The sequence below is a fragment of the Anas acuta genome, chromosome 2 (assembly GCF_963932015.1).
Source record: "Anas acuta chromosome 2, bAnaAcu1.1, whole genome shotgun sequence".
Classification (NCBI taxonomy): domain Eukaryota; kingdom Metazoa; phylum Chordata; class Aves; order Anseriformes; family Anatidae; genus Anas; species Anas acuta.
The window spans coordinates 106,813,557-106,835,782 of NC_088980.1; the positions used below are offsets into that span (position 1 = coordinate 106,813,557).

The following is a 22,226-nucleotide window of genomic DNA, read 5'->3' on the forward strand; positions in this document are numbered from 1 at the left end:
GGATTGGACTCCTACCATAAATGTTGAAGATCCCTACTGAAAAGTGGAGTGAAAGGAGGGGAGTCTGTTGGAGGACATGCTGAAAGAGCTGTTGGAGGATCAGGAGGATGGAATTCAGATACTACAGTGGAGTATGTGTCTGACAGAGAGGACAGGTTATGGAGAATGACAAGAGAATACTGGGCCTGAGTCTGAGCCTGGAGTAGACAACCAGAGGGGCTGTGATAGCTACTGTGGGGGAACACACTGGCCTGGAGAGTGGGGGAGAGCAACTCCAGGTGAAACTGACAGCATGGCCCTGCATGTGAAAGAGAGAGTTGGTGGGGACAGAACAGATATTTTTAGGAGGAAAGGAACTAAAGAATTCAGATGTAAATCCAATATCATGATGAGAAAGATCCCCTGGGATGTACCATGAAGAGGTTTTGAGGATATCAGAAGCTGAAGTTGTATTGGGTTTATGTAGCAAGGTGTTGGCACTGAGGGCCTGCACGGTGGCCTCCGTGAGAAGAGTTGAGAAGCTGCCCCATGTTGGATGCAGCCAGTTCCAGCTAGCTCCAAAACAGACCCACCACTGGCCACCAGCCAACATCGGCTGGAGAGCAGCTCTGCAGAAAGGGGCCTGGGGTGCTTGTGGCAGCAGCTCAGCATGAGCCAGCAGTGTGCCCTGGCAACCAAGTGAGCAAATCACATTTTGGGGAGCATTAAACACAGTATGGCCAGCCAGTCAAAAGGCATTTTCCTGCTATATTTAGTGTTGGTGTGGCCTCACGTTGAGTATTGTGTGCAGTTCTGGGCTACAAAATATAAAAAGGGTGTTAAGGTCCTTGGAAGTGTCCAGAGGAAGGCAACAAAGCTGGTAAAAGGGCTGGAAGGCATGTTCTGTCAGGAGAGGCTGAAGACACTTGTGTTACCTAATCTGGAGAAAAGGAGGCCGAGAGGCAACCTTGCGGCTTTCTGCAACTTCCTGGGGAGGGGATGTGCAGAGGGAGGTGCTGGTCTCTGCTCCCCATTAACTGATGTCAGGACGCACAGGAATGGCACAAAGCTGCAACAGGGGATGTTCAGACCGGACATTAGGAAAAATTTCTTTACCATGAGGGTGGTGAACATTGGAACAGGCTTCCTGGAGAGGTGGTTGATGCCCCATGCCTGTCAGTGTTCATGAGGTGTTTGAATAATGCCCTCAGTAATAGGCTTTAACTTTTGGTTAGCTCTGAATAAGTCAGATAGTTGGACTGGATGATTTTTGAAGGTCCTTTCCAGCTGAAGTGAACTATTCTATTCTATTCTATTCTATTCTATTCTATTCTATTCTATTCTATTCTATTCTATTCTATTCTATTCTATTCTATTCTATTCTATTCTGCTCCGCTCTGCTCCGCTCTGCTCCGCTCTGCTCTGCTCTGCTCCGCTCTACAGAATGTCTATTGTAATGAAGGAAAGCAATCTACAGGATTTCCACTGTTCATGCTTTTCAGTGGCAGGTCAAAAACTAGATATGGGGTTTGGAAGATCTGAAAGCAGATGACAAACCATCAAAGCTAATGGACCAGAAAACATAAAAGGGTCAGTGTGAGAGAAAGCGGACTCATTCTGAAAGAGATCAGATGATGATTGAAGAGGGAGGAGAACAGCTTTAAAAAAAAATAATAATCCAAGAGAGTACTGCTTGGTGAAAACAGCCGAGGGAAAGACACCACTGATAAGAAGAGAAGAATGGACGAAGCCTGAAATTTGAAGAGAGTTATGAAAGCAAATAAATATACACTATGAGATTTGGTGGCATCATGACTGTAGGAGTTGAAGCTGTTAACTCTCAGCGGTGAAGCTTGCAGGACAGAATATCAGGAGTCCACAAAAGGTTGATAGTGATGACAAGATGCAACAGCAGGAATGAATTGGAACAGAAGCAGCAGATGTAGTCTGTTCAAAAGCCCAGAGAGAAAATGCAGAAGAGTGGAACCTGATATATCAAACACACTTGGGTTAAGGTGGAGAATATGAAGACGAGCAAAACCCGTAAAAGAGAATTTGAAATAATCATGGTATTATTGCCACTCACTGTTACAGTCTGTCTTCCCAGAGTTTGCAGAAGCTTCCTTGTCAGGTCACAAGGCCACCTCCTGCAGATACTGAAGACAGCCATTTGTTTCTGTGAAGGCAGGCAACATACTGCAGTGGTTTCATGTTAGATATTCACTTTTACCAATTGATATGACAGAAAGTATTTGTACTGACATATTGCATCTGATTGCAGGAAAAGAAAAATTTTCTGACATGTCAATCACTAGATGACATTTTCCCTGGAAAAATGGACAAAAAAAGTCCATTGTTTAACACATATGCTAGGATGATTTTGTATAGATACTGTCAGAACAAATAATGTTCTGTGGCAACATGTATACATGTGTGCATATTTGTCTGGTAGTTTTGGATTTAGGAGCTCTAAGGGTGAGTGGTGAAACTCAGCACTTCTGACTATGTAACACAATTCATGTTTGTCTGAGTTTTATATGTACTGGAGATTAGATAAAAGGAACATAAACGCCTTTAGAAGTGAAATCCATCAGCTGAGTTCAATCAGAAAACCAATATGTCTGAGAAACAACCTCATAAATCCATAGAGGAAGAATATCAGGATATCTGTGCAAATAGCACTCTTGATTTAAGGAAAGAGAGAGCATCATATTAGTTGGGCTCTTCCTAGTGGAAGCAGCTTTGAAGGTTTTTAAATGACCTGCTTTTGTACTTTCAGATATATTGCTTTCATTTTTTTCTTTGCTCTGTTGTACGATTTATGATACATCCTTCTCTAAGATGTTTAATTTTTATATTTTATTTTTTTTCCTAATAATAATCTGTTACCTTTTACCAGCCACCCAGGAATACCCTCCAAAGAATACACGGCCAGTACTTAAAAGCAACATATGTAGCAATGGAATCATAGAACCACAGAATATCCCAAGCTGGAATGGACCCACAAGGATCATCAAGTCCAGCTCCTGGCTCCACACAGGTCTACCCAAAAATTCAGACCATATGACTAAGAGCACAGTCCAAATGTTTCTTAAACTCTGACAGGCTTGGTGCTGTGACTACATCCCTGGGGAGCCTGTTCTAGTGCGTGACCACCCTCTGGGTGAAGAATCTTTTCCTGACCCTCCCCTGTCACAGCTTGACTCCATTCCTGCAGGTCCTATCACTGGTCACTAAAGAGAATAGATCTGGGCCTCCTGCCCCTCTGCTCCCCCTCATGAGGATGCTGTAGTCTGTGATGAGGTCTCACCTCAGCCTTCTCTTTCCCAGGCTGAACAGACCAAATTTTGCATAGTAAACTCTGGATAAAAAAAAGAAGGTTCTTATACTAGAGAAGACAGACCTGACAGACTGTATTACAGAAAAGTCAAATCTGTGTAAAAAAATAAAATAAAATAAAAATTATTATTTCTAGTATCAATACTTTTTTTTTTTTTTTTTTCTATGTCATTATAGTCTCTCTTAAAGACAAGGTGATCCTACTTACAGTTAGCCATAGTTGTTTGAGCTGTAAGAGTGAAGTTGTTGATTTATGGAGGTTATAGCTGCATTTGGGAGCAGGAGGTGAAATAAGAGAGCTGACAGATTTTTGCATAACATGAGCATATTGATCTTCTTTAAAACTAGGATTTTTGAAATTCTAGTGCTAACAGTTTTTGCAGTAGCCATTAGTTCCAACTGAGAAGTAGGAATGATGGTGAATCAAAGACAGGAAAAAGGGTGGAGGGGGGAATTAAATGTCATAAAACAGAACAATTTAGGTTGTGAACAAGAGCTAACATTAGTTCCAAGATAAAATAATCTGGTTTCTTTTAATGAATACAGGGATTTGTGGAAATTATTTTTATATAAAAATGAACAGCAATATGCCTCATTGCCTATTCCAACATAAATCCCTATGAGACAGAACTAAAAGATGCAAACCACTAGTGGTCCTTTCAAGTGTATGATAAAAATTTTATTAGGAAGGCTGGCACTTTGTATTGCCCTCAGAGAACTCAGGCCAACCATGGACAACCTCTTTCCTGATGTAGCATAAAGCTAAGGATAAAAGATACAGTTAAACATCATTTACAGTGTAAGACTGAGACCACCTTTGGAATTTGTAGATTTGAAAAGAGCCCCTCATTCTCTCTTTCTTTGAAAAAAAAAACGCAGTGTAGTAAGCATTTCTCATAGACACCATGTAGACACCTCAGACCACCACTGTACTTTGGGATCTATACAGGACTTCAGAAGATCCGAAGTGCTTCTTCATGTTCATCCCATCTCAGATCCTCTTTGACAGGACTTTTTGCCTTACTCCACTTGAGTGGGAGTTGGTTTGTTCTCATTTCATTACCATGTAGTTGTAGAAAACATCAGCACTGGAAGTGTGTAACTACAGATAGCTTTCTCTTTTTCAGGAGGAAAAGAAATTGCAAAGGCATTCGAAAGATTAAATCAGCAGAGCCAAGTTAAGGAGCTTCAGTACTAACAGAAGATACTTGAAAACAAGTTCCTGCTTCTTTACATAATTGAGAGTAAGGGAAAGAAGAGAATCTAACGTTTGTTTTTGATTAAAAACATCTCTACTTTGCCAAACATTACTCTTTTATGCACTTCAAGAGAAAGTGGATCTAAGAGTTGGGAATGGGAAAAAGTCCAATTAAGGATTTTCCCTAGAGTTAGAAATGTAGAAGAGCAGAGATCATATTCTCAAAGCAGTGAACTGTAGTTTGGGACTTGTGTACCTTGGAAAATATCCCTGTTCTTAATGCTTTGCAATGGCTAAAGTCAAATGAAAATGTGGCTTCTTTTGGCTTTAGTTTGTTGATTGGAGATACTTTTAATGTAGGGTTTCTGGCTGCTTGTATAGTAACTAACGATGTAAAAATAATACCAGATTATTTGACAGAACGTATGGGTGACTGAACAGTATTTTGTTTGGGCAATGCAGTTAAGAGTATGCAGTATGAGCTGCTGGTGTATTCAACAATCTATCTTAGCATTGCCACAGGCACACTGAAAACTTTTCATAGACTACAGTAGAATGTAAGATGAAGAAAAATTAAAAATTAATGTTTTATTCCTAGCTCTGCAGAACCCGAACCATTACTGTTCCTTTATAAACAGAGGAAACTCATTTCCTTACTTCACTACACTATGTGATGAAGGTAGGTTGCAGAGAACATATTGTAAAGGTGAAGCCTGTAAACAGGGCCTTGCACTCTTAACTATTTTGGATTAAGGTAAGAAATCTGCATGCAAAATTTTCCAGATGACATATTATTTTCCAGACTGAAGCCTGGACTCAGTTTGCCTTGAGAAACTATTTATGGAGAACTATTATTTCTGCAGATACTAATTGTACAGGTGAGCTTCACCATCACACCAGCTCCTTAAATCTGCTTTGGGACTAAGCTGTTAAATAGGACTGAGCTGCTAAATCTAACAGCTAAATCTAATCTAATGCTTTGATCTAGTATCTGGATTTAGAGGCCCATTAACGTTTTTTGAGATGCTTGTACACAAATCATTATTTGCAATTTGGGAGAGGAATACCTTAAAAAAACTTCAGAGGGAGAAATATAATGTCATTCCAAATGGCCTTAAAAAGGCTGAGGTAGTGATTTATTTTTTTCTGTATCTATAATGGTTACAACTGTGGTGACTGTTATGTTTATTCTTGCTTTGCAGAGCCATCACGATCCCTTACCTCAATGATGCAGATCAGCCAGTTCTCATGTGGCTCCATTTGTAACAAGTGAGGTTTTCTCCTGTACTGATGTCTGTGTTAGTAATCGTGTTTTCAAGTAATATATCATTTGAAGGATTATTTTATAAACTGTTTTACATCAAGACACCAGACAAAGACCACCAATAAATGAGAAGAGTCAGAGACAAAAGCTGGTTGGTAGAAACAGGCAGGTGTTTTTTATTTCATGTGGCACAGCATTAGGCAGACAACCCAAGAAACAGTTTCTAACAAAAACCAAAACTATTGCTCCCAGGAACCATCCCCCAAACAAGGGTCTACGCCAACAGTGGCACTGAGATGTCCTTGCCTGTCCACTCTAATCTCCTCATATTTTGCACATGCTTAGGCCGTATCTTAGCTGTGAGCATCCTTTCCAAGGAGACTAACTTCTTAAGATACAATATCTGTAGACAGCATACATACTGTGCAGTATCACCAAAGTACAATCTCCTCAAGCCATGCTAAAATATAACGCTAACTCTGGAGAGAAGGCTGTGCAACCGCCTCATGTCTCTCTGAGGTAATACAATGCTGTTTCTTAGCTGACAACATAAGGGGCACCTGAGGGAAGATCAATATGGCTTCAGAGTCTATTTTTAAACTCCTGTTGCAGTAGCGAGAACCAAGAACGAAGTCTGCTGAGACACTGTGTGAGCACCTCTTCCACCTATGGCTGCCGCAGGGTGCTGGCAGCACCAGAAACCTGATCCTACCTTCACCAAGAGGGCAAGAACATAGACGTTCTTCTCTAAATCTGAAGGGCTAGTAGGGAGAGAGGTCAGACAAAGACCACAACAGACCGTAACTTTTGCATTATTCATCAGGCAAGAGGTAAGCAATGACTGCAGTATGGGAAGTTACATAGTTAGCACTCTGGATTAAAGGCATGAAGAATGGCTGGTGGAAGGAAGACATTTTAGAGACTTAGGGAAAAGCTTTTGAAGCTTGGGATATTATTTTAAACTATTATCTACAGGTTATTCTCTCTATATATTCTATTTTTCTTTCTAAATTAAGAAAATAAACATTTATTAACAAGTCACTGGGTCAAGTCTTGCTCTCCGCTGAAGCCAACCCATTGACTTCAATGAGAGGGAGCCCTGTGTAAACAATGAAGGGCAAATTTGGCCCTTTAAGTCCTGAAAAGTCTGCTTGTATCCATTTCTTTCAATCCTGCAAGGAGATACAGATTGAAGGGTGAATTACTTGTTATGAATTTCTTTTTAATTACCAGGGGAGCATCAATGAGATATGGCAAAAGAGCAAGAAAAAGGAACAGAAAATGAAGTACTCCTTTAAAGAGATAATTTTATCCATGTTTCAGAGCAAAAATGCAAAAAGAGAAGGGCTACTGGCCTTTACTTTCTAAGCAACCACAAAATCCTTCATTTAGCCTCAGTGAAAACAGTACACAACTACAGAAAACAGAAGAAACCAAATACTTCTTTTCATTTGCAAACACAACTTACACAAAGGTGAACATCTTCGGACCCCCTGCTAACTCCAACAGTCTGCACAGTGCAGTGTCAACCACTGAAGACAAAATGTGCCTACTGTGCAGATGTGTAAAACCTGTGGTGCCTTGCAAATGTAACACAACGTTTTGAATATAAGAAACACTAGGTTCTTTTAGACACAGAACAATACAATTTTGGATGCATTTACCACTTTTATTTCACTATGCAGAAACATACATTCACCATGTGTTGTGATGCAGCTGACAGTGTAATGGACTCTATCCCTTCAGTGGGTATTATAGCTGAACACTAACGAGTTTTCAGTGGACGTTCTGTACAGGTTAAGGCTTGACTCTGAACTAGATAGTAAATGCTGACCAGATTCTCAAACAGATTTTTTTTTTTTTTTTCCTCTGAGAACATAAGGGAAATCAATAGAAAACCATCACGGTTATTTCAAATTAATAATTTTCTAAAGCTGCAAACTAAGTAAAATACAGATTTTCTCCAAAATAACTACATATAATTTACAAGGTTAGGATCTGTGAAGGGTGACCAGAAGCTGACTTTGAACAACGCTGACAAAAATTGTTAAAGTTAATATGCTAAAATCATTACTACCTCATAAGGTATTCAGTCAGGTATACAAAGCACACTTTGTAAGCATTTAAATATTTTGATAAGAGTAAAGATTCATCATTGTTTATCGGGCAGTAATAAAACCAGATGAAACAAATGTAAGATTCAAGTTGTTTACTGAATAAACTGTGTTATTGGCACATCTAATGTGTGGTAAAACATTATACACAGTACCTATACAGCTTCTAGCATTTTGGGGGTAATCTTCATTTACAATATCTGTAAACAAAAGGCTTGCCACCTAACAAATTTTAATCTGTTTAGACTTTCATAAACTGTGAAAGGCATGAACTGTTTATGTGTTACATGAGATCACTGTTTATACTGTTTATGAACGTGCAGGTATAGCTGAAAACTTAGACTTTTTAAGAAAATTAAAAATGCTGCTTTTCTGTAATTTAATCGTTGCTTCATGCAATATTGTTTAACTGCTGCTGATTCAGATTGCTTTCTATGGGAAGATATCTCTGCCAGTTTCTTTATTAACGGTCATGATCAATTCTTCTGTACTGAAATTTTCCATAGACAGATACAAGTCAGTCAGGTTGGAACTGAGACTCCATATAGGCTCTCGTATTCCTACGGGTGTGCATGTCTGGATTCATATGCAACCTAGATTATTCCTGCAGGAAAGAGAACTGAGTTAATTATTTGAAACAACCATTCTCCCGCAGAGAGAGATTTTGTCAAATCATTGGCATAACAAAAATTATTTAAAAACAGCGTCATTCCAGTATAAGCGACTTGGCCCAAAGTCATTCTAAAGACTATTGATGCCAATGGAAAAATTTAGTGACATCAATAGACTTTTAACTGAGCCACATTATGTTGTCTCTGAAACATTCAGCAGAATACCACAAGAATCAGGGCTACTCACTCCTCAGTGATTGGTTCCATCTTCCAAAATAAATTACAGATACTGAAATTCAGTTTTCTTTAGGTCTCTATATCCAAAAGCAGGAGAGCAAAACAGCTTCAAAAGGTGCTGTGCATCATACTCTGTTACTTACACCAAATGCTAAGGAATATATATTTTAAGAATAAAATGCTGCTATAGGTTTAAACAAATTAGACAAGCAGCTTTTTTTTTTTCTTTTCTTCTGCATACAGCATTCAAAGCAATTTGTGCAATGGTGCTGGCATTAACAGCTTTTGCAGAGCAGGTTAGTATGCATGACATGTTTCTGCACATAGAATAAATATAGTAATATTAAGGTATCTGTTTAGCCAACCACAATTGGAGAGCATGCCTTTAAAAAAAAAAAAAAAAAGCTTGACACAAGAAAGCTGCATTATCATCTCATCTTGATAAACAATGCTGCTTTAAAATGTAAAATGTCCTTTAAAATACCTAAGAAAGCCAAGACATACAAATGCTGACACACTGATTCACTGGGTTCAAAACAAAACTCAAAAGCAAGTTAGACTGTATCTTTGCAAGTTTGGAATAAAGCTTAACTTGTAACTTATCTGCACAGAACGTTTAAAAAGCAGCTATAGGTTTTTCCTTTGGCATTTTTTAAACAAAATGCATAACTTTAAGAACAAAAGCAATTTGTTCTTAAATGACATAAAAGCAGACAACGGATTTTTTTTGACTTCAGGATTAGAAATTAGACTATATCAAAGCATGGACAATGAGGAATTTTCAGAAAGCCAACAAAAGCAAATGAGTAGTTTCTCTTTCTCCAGCTGGCACCATTAAATGAAGACATTTAGAATAGAATGGGCTTTGCATTCAAATATCAGAACTGATAACTAGCACAAATGCAACTTGCAAATGCCAGTGAGAGAAAGAAAAAGAGTTAGAGGTGAATTATGGTAGGAAAACAACCTTTGCAACATGCCAGCCCAGTAAATGCCTAGTAAAATCATCTAGTCCTCTTACCTGTGGTCAATCCTCCCCATCTTCTGGTGTGATTTCTGTCTCTTTATGTACCACTACTTTGGTCACTGACATGTCAGGGTGCTGCTCTTTGGCTTCTTTAATTGCCTGAGCCAGCGCCTATCCCAAGGAAACCACAGAAGGGCAAAAACAAAAAGGAGGTGGAACATGCATGATCAGTAGCAAGGTGGAGAGATTCATGAGATATTACACAATTTACAAATGAGGAAAATGATTAAAATATGAAATATACCATCACTGATTAAACTACTAATCCACTTTAATTTAAGGCATGCCAGTTTGAATAGTATCTTTTAGAACCATGTTAAAAAATATTCTGTTCGGCAGTCTTCACGGTAGCCTCAAACAGCTTAGAGATTTTACCTGATCATGATCAATATCTGCATCTCCTGTGATGACTATTCGTTTTTCAATTCTTGTCTCTGAGATGCCTCCTTTCACAGTCTAAATGGGAGGTACAAATGCATGTCAGTAACTTGCTTTAAAGAGCACTGTGACCCATTTGCAGAATGACTGGGAATCTAGACGTGACCAGACTGAACAGTCTCAAACAGAGCACATGGACAACCCTGAACTGCAATCGGAGCAGCTCTGGAGTTGGCCTGCTCTGAATGGGGATTGGAGCTCTCCAGGGGTCCTTCCAACACTGATAATTTTGTTATTTTAACCAAATTGTATATGTCAGGAGACATACTTGTATGTGTTGTGTCAAAAATGGCAGGTATTAGTGGTAAATTCATCCCATTAAGAGAAGAATGGACATACAGACAGCTCATGTTAAGACCTAGTTAAGTCCTACTGCAGGCTTCAGAAGAACAGAGAGGCTGTACGGCCTTTGTATAGTTCATCTACTGAATTAGACTGCAGAAAGATGACATTCTGTCCTCAGTGAACATTGGTAGGAGAGCTGTCACTGTAAAAATAATGTTTCTGCTTAGGGGCGACCAGTTACTAAGATGCTACCTTGAAACTTGAAAGACCCAACATCATTTGTCTATTTGGCCTTAAGCTTTCTGTCTGGCTGTGAGCAAGCACCTTAAGGGACAACACGAATCAACTGCAGTGTCTGAGCTGACTGAATTTCCCATTATGAATACACAATACAGATTTGTTTTATCATTTCAACACCATGCAGAGGTAATAACTCACTACTCAAAAGCAGTATAGTCCTGTCAATGCACCCTCACACTCAGGAAAATTATTCCTTCATTGCAATCACTTGATACCAATGTGGCTACATTGCTCCCAGTTTCAGAGAGTATTTGCAGCTAACTCAAGTGTTTCTGCACAGCAATGTTTTGTGCTTATGTAGACATGCCCTAAGGGTTTATGTTTTTTGGGACTGCTGTCAAGTCCTTGGATGACAGCTTGGTTAATCAAGCTAGTACACCCAAAGACAAGTGAATGAAGACAGGTACACAAAATAGACAGGATATTGTCCAGAGATTATAAACACGTGTCCATGTTTTAAAATAGATAGAGCAATAGCTAAGAAAACTTATTCCTTCTGAGAAAAAAAAAAAAAAAAAAAAGCTCCCTGATTTCAGAGGACTCACTTTGGTGATATGTGTAGTGGTTGTAGTGCTGGTGGTTTCAGACGTGATGGTTTGTGCACTCATCAGCACACCTGGTTCTGAGTCAGCACCACAATCCACCTAGAGAACCAAAAGACAATCATCAGAAACATGCTCTTGAGCAGAGATAGAACTGAACTTCCCTATTTTTATTGTTCTTCATAAAAAGAATATTTAATAAAAGGGAAATAATTGCTGTAAGGGTGACCATGTGTCAGTATTTCTCTCTGCATAACGACACTGCTTCTGGAAAGACAGATGAGATAGTGTGGTTTTGACACCTGCAGTTTCATCACCATTCTCACAAAGCCCTCCATCAGGACATGACAGTGACCTTCAGATATGCTATAACTACGTACATCCTCCTTGTGCTAATATTTAATACTTGAACAACTTGCAACAGTTCACACTAAGGCATACACTTAAACATGAATGAAGAAATATGGGTTCCTTAAGGCCATGTTAAATTAGACCTTGGCTTTTGCAGAATTTCTTACCTGTGAAGACTCGTATGTAATGGTTTTTGTTTCTGTATGGACTACTGGCACTTCCTTCGTTGAAATTTCAAGATTTTCCCCCCCAGCAGGAACGCTACTGAAACTGATAGTCTCAGTCTTCACAACTGGTGACTGTGTAAACAGAAAAAAAAAAAAAAAAAGGCATTGGAACATTTAGTAAAGCTTCAGGATTACTCAGAATATATTCTTGCATGGGAAAAGAAGGGGGGATGAATAATAAGTGCTCTTTAGGAAAATAAAAGAGAGAAAATCTCTTAATTATAATGGTACATACATGTATATTATTCTGGCAATATTTAACACTATCCTGGATTTCAGGAAAACAAACTTCAGGAAAGATGTAAACATTACACATTTTCTCAGAGTGACAAGAGAACAAATCTTATTCAGGCCTACTTTTCCATTCAGGTCTCAGAAAGAAAAAAAAAAAAAGAGAGAAAAAAACAAGCTTTTTTTTTCCTTCTGCAAAATAATTCTTGAAATTTTATAAATAGGATTAATATAAGAAGCCTGGATTGCTTGATACATAGTACAATAATTTAACAATTGTACCAAACACAGAAAAAAAAATTTTCTGTCTTTGAGGACATGTGAACATTGCCAATCTTGATGGACTTTCCCAAAGAAAATGCCAGCTGAATTCTAGTTATCCACTGCATAAAAAGCCACCAAATTAGGTATTTCCTTGCAGCATGAAAAGCGCTTTTAGGTAAAATATGCATGGCATTTTGCCAAGGATGGAAACCAGCGACAAGCCTTGCAGGTGCCATGCAAGGAGGAAATAAGAGGAGAAACAAACTGCCTGCTGTAAAGATGCAATCATACAAGCCTTGTACCCTTTACTTTCCATGAGAGGAATTGATTTAGTCCACTACTGCATACATTTACAACTCAGTGCAATAACTGATTTAATAACAAGTTACCTCAAAATGAGGTTTTCTTTCCAAAGAATCTGAAACTTGAACTGTTGTACTGTGCTCCTCCGCTTGCTCATGAGAAGTAGCAGCAGCAGCAACGCCTTCCTGTTTGGTTACAGCTTTATCAGCCTCCTCCCTTTTTTCCTCTTTAGCCCCCTCAGTCACAGCAGAGCCCTCCTTCCCTTTCACGCTAGCAGCTGCCGCAGATGCTGCCTGAGCCTGGGCATCCAGCACAAGTCCAGCCACTTTAGCAGGATCCCCACTTGCATGCACATTCATCCCACGTCTCTCCTCGATAACCACAGTCTCCTGTACAACCTTCGTCACTGCATCCTGGTGTGGCTGAGCTGCTTGCTTCATTTCACTGGAAGCTGTCTCCTGAGATGTCGTTGTGTCTATTCTCTGTAGAGAAAGAGAATAAAACCACCTCAATGTCAGAAGCAGACAACAGTACTTAGAACAGCTCCTCAGCTTAATGTACTGTGAACATAAATAAAAATGGGGTATTACATTTTGCCAATTTATTTCTCTCGCATTGATGGATTTTCACTCTGAGGACCTAATTAGCATAGTAGAAATGAAAAATAAAGCAAGAATTACAATTTTTAAAGGTGAAGAGAAATGCGTTTTTCTTCTTGGTAGTTTTGTGCGAGGTTTATAAAGGCAAAATACAGCACCCTGTAAAATGACCAAAATAAAGTGAAATGAGATTAAGAAAAAAAAATTTTTTTTTTTTTTCCTTTTGGTGAAGTTTCTGTTGTGGTCTATTGTAACAACGGAAAAAGCACAGCAAGTCCATGTGTTAGTTATACAGGCTCTGAGTTATGCATAAAAACAGGAAACAAAAGAAAAACCAAAGTCATCAGTGCGCATTTATAACACTGACAGATGGAATCAAATGGCCACCTGAGCCCAGCTATGTGAAGTAGAAGTAACCCCTCCTATGAACTCTGTCGGTTTTCTGGCGGACTCTATTAAACTGAAGATATCTGAGCCATCCAAGGTTTTTTCACCAGTGGACTGTTTAGTCTAAACAGACAAAGAAATGGAGAGTCATACACAGGAGAAAGGAAGACCCATATGCACAGACATATTAATTGACAAAACTGGAGCCAGAGATAGAGGAAAGGAAAAGAAGGTTGCAGGGGCACACAGAGGTTGGAAACAGGATAAGAATGGGAAAATAAATTAGAGCAAATTCATAATGGCTGTAGTAAGCAATAGTTACAAAGCATAGTTGTTAGCACTGGCATTTTGCTGGTTCAAGCAAACCTTTTTATCCTTTGGTTAACAAGCAACAGCAGCAATACCACATTTCAGTAACATGGATTTTTAAATAAACTGGAAAAGTTGAAAGCCTTATATAATGCCTGCTTTAGACCGTGGTAAAGATTCAAATTATGAGAAAAAAAATAAGCTGGGTTGGCTGCTGTCAACATAAAGCCAGGCAGCAGAACTGAAAGGTAGGGTAGTGTGAGGGTATTGCCTAAAAGAAGTCATGCTTTAATCTTTAAACCCGTGGCGTGAAGTCAAAGCCACTCGTTACCACTACTTTTGATGCAGACGACTCAGTAACATAGTGAGCAGTAGCAATGGTAAATGGTTGTTCTCTGGAATATCTCCACTCTTTCCGGGCAAATGCCCCTGCTTTTACAGCTTCACTGTCAAGGTGTTTTTCTGCTTTGCCAAGCTGCAAGCTTCCCAGTGTACCATGTAACTGCAAATCCTGATCCATCTTTGGTGTCTTTTTCCAACTCTCCTCTTCAGGACTCTGCAACTGAGATTCTGCTTCCTTTATAGGTGTCAGGGAGTCGGACAGCTTTCTTTTTGTGCTCTGCACGTCGGATCCCCTCCTGGCTTTCTCATCAGTGGCATGCTCTACGATCCCATACTCAGCCACTGCTGGAACGATTTTCACAGATTCTTGCACTTCCCTTTCCATTTTTTGCAAAACTTCTACAGAAGGCTGTACTGTTTTCTCTCCCTCTTTAGCTTTACTTGTCATGGTTACAATTCTCCCGGACATGGTATCATAGGACCTTCCTAGGGTGAACATTTTCTGCTTATTCTCCTCTTTGGATTGTATTTCACTTTCCAAGTCCTCAAAGCTCTGCATCAGAATGGTACTGGATTTTAATAGCTCAGGTGGAATGCCAGCTTTACTGCTCACAGTCACTACTTTGTACGTCACATTTTTTTTCGATTCATCATCAACTACCTCAGAGGGTATTTTGTCTATAATAACCCAATCCTCAGTGCCCTATATTTGAGATACAAAAGCTAAATTAGAATATCTGAAGGTTTATCTGTGCTTCAGAAGCACTAAAGTGTGAAGTCTTTTAAGCAATCAATGCTGCCTCTTCTGAAAGCTTATAATAACTTTTACCACTGAACTTCTTAGAGCAGTTATCAAACTGATAAACAATATCACCTTAGGCAAAGTATGATTTCCTTTGTAGGCTTCCTCCCCTTAGAGGCCCATATAATGCAGACACAAAAAAATTACTTTTGTCACACTATGTCTGCAGTAACTTGGAGCAAAGTAAAATGGTGTTTGGAACCATCCTGAGGTTAAAAACCATATATCACAATGGTTCGTAATGCTACAGTTGAAAACATGTTACAAAAATAGGGCAAATAAGCCCATTCAGCTGTTCCCCAGTTGTCACAAACACACTTTTTACGAGGTTTTAGAATAGTATGCATTTGTATGTAGCTGCGGTCTGCACTGAATTTCCTTACTTTTGTTAGAAAGCATCAACCCCCTTCAGCATTATTTAAATTTAAAAGCACAACACAGAAAACTTCATACTACTGAAGACACTGAACTGAAGGCAATGTCTTTTTTTCTCCTTATGCAAATATTCTACGTGATTTGCTTAGACTGTGCAGTCAGCATCCACTTATTTGACCACAACACCATAACTTCTGTATTTAAGCAAATGTGGTTGTTTAAAATTGAATGAATTAAAAATAACCTCTAGGGATGATGGGATACTTTTCTGGATAATGATTTGATGAGAAGTAACCAAAGTGCCAGCAGATTCTCCTTCCTGCAGCTTCTTCTCTATCACACTTGGCTAATAGAAAAACCAATAAAAATACAAAGTTCACCATCACTCAGCATAATCTGAATTCACTTGACAGCATATAGGAAATTCATTCTAATGACACAAGTGCCCCATTAATCATAACGTTCTCATTGCGACTTATGCTGGAAATGCATGCACAACTGCAAACAATATCCACAAACAGCACTGCACAGGTCGATTTGCAACTAGAGGAGAAATCAATCTCTATTAGGCAGTCACAAGCTCTGGAGGGGACTCATTCTTCAGAATTTAGGCCCAGATTACATCTGGCTCTGGAATTTATGAAATTAATAATAAATAAAAAAAAAGTGGCTTGGAAAGCAAAAAAGATAATACAATAATAAATCATTGCCAGCCTATCTGACCATATTTCAGAAAAGTATGATTTGTTTTTACCTGCATTTCAAGGAATGTAGTACCTCCCTTCTGCAAAAATATGAGTTTTTCTGATTTTTCTCTTTCTTCTTTGGTCTAATGTCAGGGGAATAAATGGTTTTAGTAAACGGAGGGCAGGTAGTCCACTATACTATACAATAGCTTATCAGACTTCTTTACTCTATGAATTATTAATTGCATGGTAAGTTAGGAAACAGAATTACACCGAATAATTTTACACCAAAGAGGTTTTCAAACAGTTGCGCTGTTAAGGACATTCAGATGAATGCAAAGTGGACATGAGCATACAGTTTGTATAGCAGGAAAAACAGCAAACTGAGTAATATTCAGGTGTGGATGCACCTGACATCATCCTACGTTATTCACTTAAATGTGTCTGGTGCCAACTTACATGGCTTCCAACAACAGCCAAAACACAGGACCCTCTGCCTCATGCTGGTTTTATCTCTTTCCTGAGTTTGCAGCTTTCTCTGTTGAAGCAGGCAGAATGTGTGCTCTGCAAAGATTTTGGCTTGCCCTTTCTCCTTATGGGTATAAGAGGTCTCAGAATGTTTTCCACATGCAGGAAGCCAACCATTGCTGTATTACCCAATACAGCATGACAGGAATTTTCTTCTTCAGCTTTACCCCATCTGTGCTTTCCCAATGCTGTAAGAATAATGAAAATCTCTCTGCAACTTGACCAACTCGGAAACTTTAAAATGGAGGGAAGGCTCAATTTCCTAAGCCTTTTGAGCCTGGACATGCATATTTCTCATTGGGCAAGATACTCTTGGACATTCTCCCTGCTTCTAGGCTGTCCACCTTCTTCATTTCGCTGGAGCATGTAAACCCCCGCATAGCAAAGCAGGTTTCTTGCCAAACCTTTTCAATCCACTTTAAAGTCTGATGTATGCTTTAGGTGTGTAAATGCAAGCAACACAATGGCATGATAAAAAGGTACCATTTTAAATTCATACACCCTGCTGTACTTGGGAAGAAAGGTTCACACTTAAAGAAAGATACAGAACTTCTAGAAACTAGAGATGGAAAGGGAGAAATGACTCCGCTACTTGACTGCACTGAGAGGCATAACTTCTTCATTTCTAAAGTGCTGCTTTAATTCAATCCAGGCCAGACTAAACATTGTTAAGGAATCTGTTAATATGATGGCTTTCATGTTCTGCAGCTATCTGACCACCATTATAGCAGACATTTAAAACAATTTTTCATAACTAAATAAAACCTAAGAATATCTCCTACTATTGTGAGAAACGAATTGGTGACCAGGCAGGCTTAAAATCGGTCTGACCAAACACAAACCATGCCAGACACTCAAAGTACACATTTTGAAAAGGCGTATTTTCCCCTCTGTTCTTGTTTTATTATACTAATTTTAAAGAACTAGTTGTAACAGCTTTGAATACACTTTTAAAGTGGCTACTCTGAATTAAACATGTAGCTTCCTTGACTATGTTGAGCTACTGTGGGTCTACATGCTCTGGATTCTGACTGCCTGTGCATCTCTTCATAGATGCTATGGTGCTGATTTTGACTTTGCATGGCTTAAAGCAGGACATACAAACTGAAACCATCCCACTTAACACAGACAAAAAGAACGGTCAGATGTTACCTACAGTGCAGTGCCAGAAGTCACCCCAGAGTTAAGCTCTGATAGCTCAAATCCACTCATATTTTTCACAGAAATACCTTCATTTGGATGAGATTTTGAGGGACAGCTGTAGTTTACTTAGATGCAACAGCAACTGGACATTGCTTTTGAGCAAATCCTTTTCATCCAGTAAGAGAGTTATCAGATGGGGGTATCTCTTGCCCTTTTCCTTTCCAAATGAAGGGTTAAGATGTCTTTCCTCAGGGTAAAGCATACTTAACTGTAACATTTTGCCATGTCTGTGAATTTTAATAACCATTTTGTTATTAAATTTGTGTAATAATAAAGACTTGAAACAAACTCGGGAGTTACGTTTGCTTCACCCACACTTTTCTGATTCAAGAAGAATGAAAAAAAATTGGTTAGGCTCAACTAACCAATCCCTCCCTTTTCAACAGTTCCTCACATCATTAATATGTTAGATGCATCCTGTTTATTATAATTACATTCTTTCTTTTAAGACAGAAAACCTGTATTTTCAACTACAACCTTATTAATATGTTTGTAGGATCTATTATGATTCCTGAGCAAGACAGTAGGAGTAAAATTAGTACTCCAATCACACTAGTGCTCTCTCCAAAAGGTACGCCCTGTGCACTGAGTCAGCTTTTTCGATATTTTAATACAACCTAATGGCCACTCTAATGCAAGTCAGATGCCTCTAACAGACACTGGAATAGATGGATATAATGTGGGAAATGAGGAGCTGGGGTCTTTTTCTTGTCAACATCCCTTACCCTAACAGGAAGAAGGAGAAGTTGACATGTTATCTGCATGCCTCCCCAGAGAGTTACAGGTCCGCAGTGCCAAACTCTAAGGTACGAAACCAGAAGATGCTTTTGAATTATACTTTCTGTCCAATCTTGCTAAGTTCCTTACAACAGTAAATCATTGAAACGATGTCAGAAGCAAATTTTAGGAGCAGTTACTGGTCCTAAAAAGCAAGTGGTAAATACAAAGATGATTCCTGTGAAACAGAAACCAGATAACCACAATGGAATAAAAATTAATCCTCATGCATATGACACAAGCAGGCTTCTGTTTGCTCTACTAGACTTAAGACACTCTCTGCTTGTTTTGAACACCTATATGTTTTAAGGGAACAGTAATGTTACATCATTACCTCTACATCTCAGCATCTATCCACAACCTAAATAAAGCACAGCTTTTTAATCGGCAAGTTTCTTGTGAGCATTTCAGGCTGCACAGTAAGATTTTTTCCTGCATACACACTGCATGAAAATGTGCACGCTTATCAATCTGCACTGGGTCTTCAATAGGTATGCAGCAGACTGCAGCAACTATCAGCTCCCCTGTGGAAGTGGCCAAGCAGGCCCAATTATCATCATTATTTCTTCTTCACCTTCAAAGACTGACAGAGTTCTGTCCTTTGCTCTGTATTTTCCTGTCAGGTTTGGTACTGTAGCCCCATCCGTGCTGCTACACCACTGCTCCCAAGCAGTCACCATTGTTTAAATTTCCCTTCAATCACCATCACGGTTTCTTCATGCATGGCTGGACTTCCTCAGGCTCAACGAACCTGTAAGGAAGCCTCCATTTTGCACCCTTAGAGAGACCCAATTCTGCCAGGTGGCTTGCAGTGAATTTTGCACTCTGCCTATACGTACTTATATATAAATATATATATATATAAGTTATCTGCTCTTCCTTGTGCCTTTGCTGCTAGAGCCTGTGTCCTGAAAAAGGGGAGCACCTGCAGACATGGGGAGGCCTCTAACATCTCCTGAGAGCTACTGTAAGTAAAAGTGAATACAAATACATTGTGAAGCCTTTCAGATCGAGCTGACCTCTTCAGGCACTAGCGGTTCAATCATAGGAGCCTCCTCCTGCCTTGCTGCAAGCCGAACGGGAGATGTGGAAAGCCTCTTCTCCCATTCATTAGACACAGCCGTTTCTGTGGAGGTTTCCAAGAAGGTTCGTTTCAGCTCGCTTATATTGGTCTGATGTTTCATCAGATCTTCCTGGGTTTTGTCTAGGTCCTAGATAGTTTTAAAAGAATAGAGCAGTTTGAAATACATCCTAAGCTGGCCAAATTTCAGAGCCAAAACACGTAACTCGGTTAGTAAATGGGAAAGTAACATCTCAGGGAGCTGGGGAGCACAGCACTAACACAACACTCTGTGAAAATGTGGCATTTTGAAAGGTAACAGCATAGCATATCTTGTACAAGTGGGTATAAAAATACTCTTAAAGAGTTTATCTGTATCGCTTTAATTTATACCTGGTAAAGAGGCTTAAAACAAACATACATATGCGCGTGGAGGCACACACACATACGCGCACACATATATATATTTATAGTACGAGTTAGAGGATTCATCATAATCTGAGAAAAAAATATCTACTTAATTTATTAGCAGGTGGGAATACACAAGTCATGCATCATAGTGCAGATTCACGGTTTACCACTAAAACTAACACACATGTACGCACATGCACTGGTATATACCAATACCAACCTCTAACATAAGATTACTATGTTTGACATACACATTTTCACCCTGTATTCGCTTAATCAGACTATTCTGAAAGAAGTGAAAAAGAAAGGGAAAGGTAAGGGACACAGTATTGAAAGGATACAAAATGCTGTTTCTACACATTTCTTCACAGAGAACTGACAATAGCATGCTGAGAGATATGAACACCTCCAACATCAATACTTAGTAACATCTGGGCCTTTTGTTTCTTTACCTGCGCCTTTAGATCTCCGTCTTCCTCTTGATCCGACTGCCAGCATGAGAAAGATTTGAGAAAATACCTTATCCATTCATATTAACAGAAGGCTTTATAAAAGTTGGTTAGTGGGCTAGATTCAGATCACACTTTCCTTAAAAGCTTAAGGCAAATGAGTAGACACAGTAGCTAACTACACAGCTTCCTAAACCAGAGCAGGCCTCCTCTTTTCAAATTTGTTAATTTTGAACAAAGGAGTATTCAACATTTGCCTTAAAATTTTACATTATCATTATTTAACTTCCATTATTTAATTTTCCATTATCATTGGTGACCTCATCTTGCTGAGGTCACTGCTGGTTTAGGACCAAATGGCAACAGCAAATTCTTTGGAAATCTATAATCCCCAAATTTAAACATACGAGGACATCTCCTGAGCCACAGGAAATGTTTTGTGTAAACTCATCAAGGGTAAACAATGTGCAACACTTTCTACAGAATGAACCATATTTTATTTGCTAAAAATGCTATTTCCCTAACCTCAGTCCCACTTCATATCCATATAAATGTATTTCAAATTCAATCTGTATATATTCTTTCAGGATCAATCTGCCATGGTTCTGGAACTGGACACATACCACATTCACTTCAGCTCAAACTTTCAAAAGCAACGCAATATGAACTACCAAGACAGCTCATTTTCTGAGGGTTTAATTTTCAGATGGCAGGTATACCGCACTTTCTGAAAATCAGGTGTCCATAAGAAAAATGGTTCACAAAATCTTCTCCCCTAAAATAAAGGTGGAGTATAGGGAAATTATCATGCATTTTTGCTAAATAAATGGAACAGTTGAAGTGTCATGGTTTTAGGATTATGTTTTACTTTTTGTATGGCTCACAGCCTGAAGCTATGGAGTGCAAAAGGTACTTCAAAGCCTTTTGTGTTCCTGACTAGCCTCTACAGACATTATGTTGTTACTCCATGTGGGTTCTGCTAATGCTTGTGCCACTATTTTATTGTTAATTTTTCATACAGTTCTAATTAGTGAAATGACCCACTGAAAGATCTTTATCTGTTGACTACTTCATAACTCAGTTCAAATCTATTCTATTTACAGCCAAGGCTGAATTGTCCTGACACGTCATATAGAGAATTTTTCCTTGATGATAATTTTAACAGTCTGAAATATTAATGAGATCTTACTGAAAACCTACAGTAGTGTTTGCAGTAAGGCTCTGTCTTCTACCAGATGTCAGACCAAATTCATCTCATGTTTGCAGCTGCAACCATATTAATTATGAAAGCATTATATACGCTTCACTGGAGTCACACACAGTTGAATTTGCCTGCACAGTCTACATACTATGTTGTTGGATATGAAGCTTATCAGTACCAAGAAAAACTCTTTTTTTTTTTTAAATCTCCCGCACCCAATTGTTGGCTGTACACACATCTTTGAAGATGATACGTGAAACTAATAGCATTGAAAATATTTATAATCTGAAAATACCTTTTTGTTTTTGTTTTTGTTTTTGTTTTTGTTTTTGTTTTTTTTTTTCCAGAAAACTTGAAAACTCTGCTTTACTTCGTTCCCCAACCTCC

General features: G+C 38.8%; 1 protein-coding gene across 31 annotated transcripts in view; it reads right to left on the reverse strand.

Moving 5' to 3' along the window:
• Positions 1-5,929: 5,929 nt before the first annotated feature.
• Positions 5,930-22,226, reverse strand: part of EPB41L3 (erythrocyte membrane protein band 4.1 like 3) — a 96,034-nt gene continuing 79,737 nt past the window's right edge. For 7 of the 31 annotated variants that reach the window (XM_068671545.1, XM_068671553.1, XM_068671547.1 and 4 more), the window contains 13 exons: positions 20,642-20,677; positions 20,410-20,475; positions 19,738-19,929; positions 16,279-16,353; positions 15,769-15,870; positions 14,337-15,050; positions 13,697-13,819; positions 12,797-13,192; positions 11,853-11,984; positions 11,338-11,436; positions 10,145-10,225; positions 9,764-9,880; positions 5,930-8,498 (listed from right to left, as the gene is read on the reverse strand). In XM_068671545.1, coding sequence (XP_068527646.1) covers positions 9,770-9,880; positions 10,145-10,225; positions 11,338-11,436; positions 11,853-11,984; positions 12,797-13,192; positions 13,697-13,819; positions 14,337-15,050; positions 15,769-15,870; positions 16,279-16,353; positions 19,738-19,929; positions 20,410-20,475; positions 20,642-20,677 — 2,127 coding nt within the window. In that variant the 3' untranslated portion in view covers positions 5,930-8,498; positions 9,764-9,769. The remainder of the gene's footprint in view (positions 8,499-9,763; positions 9,881-10,144; positions 10,226-11,337; positions 11,437-11,852; positions 11,985-12,796; positions 13,193-13,696; positions 13,820-14,336; positions 15,051-15,768; positions 15,871-16,278; positions 16,354-19,737; positions 19,930-20,409; positions 20,476-20,641; positions 20,678-22,226) is intronic. The other 24 variants (XM_068671570.1, XM_068671563.1, XM_068671569.1 and 21 more) reach the window with 17 other exon arrangements.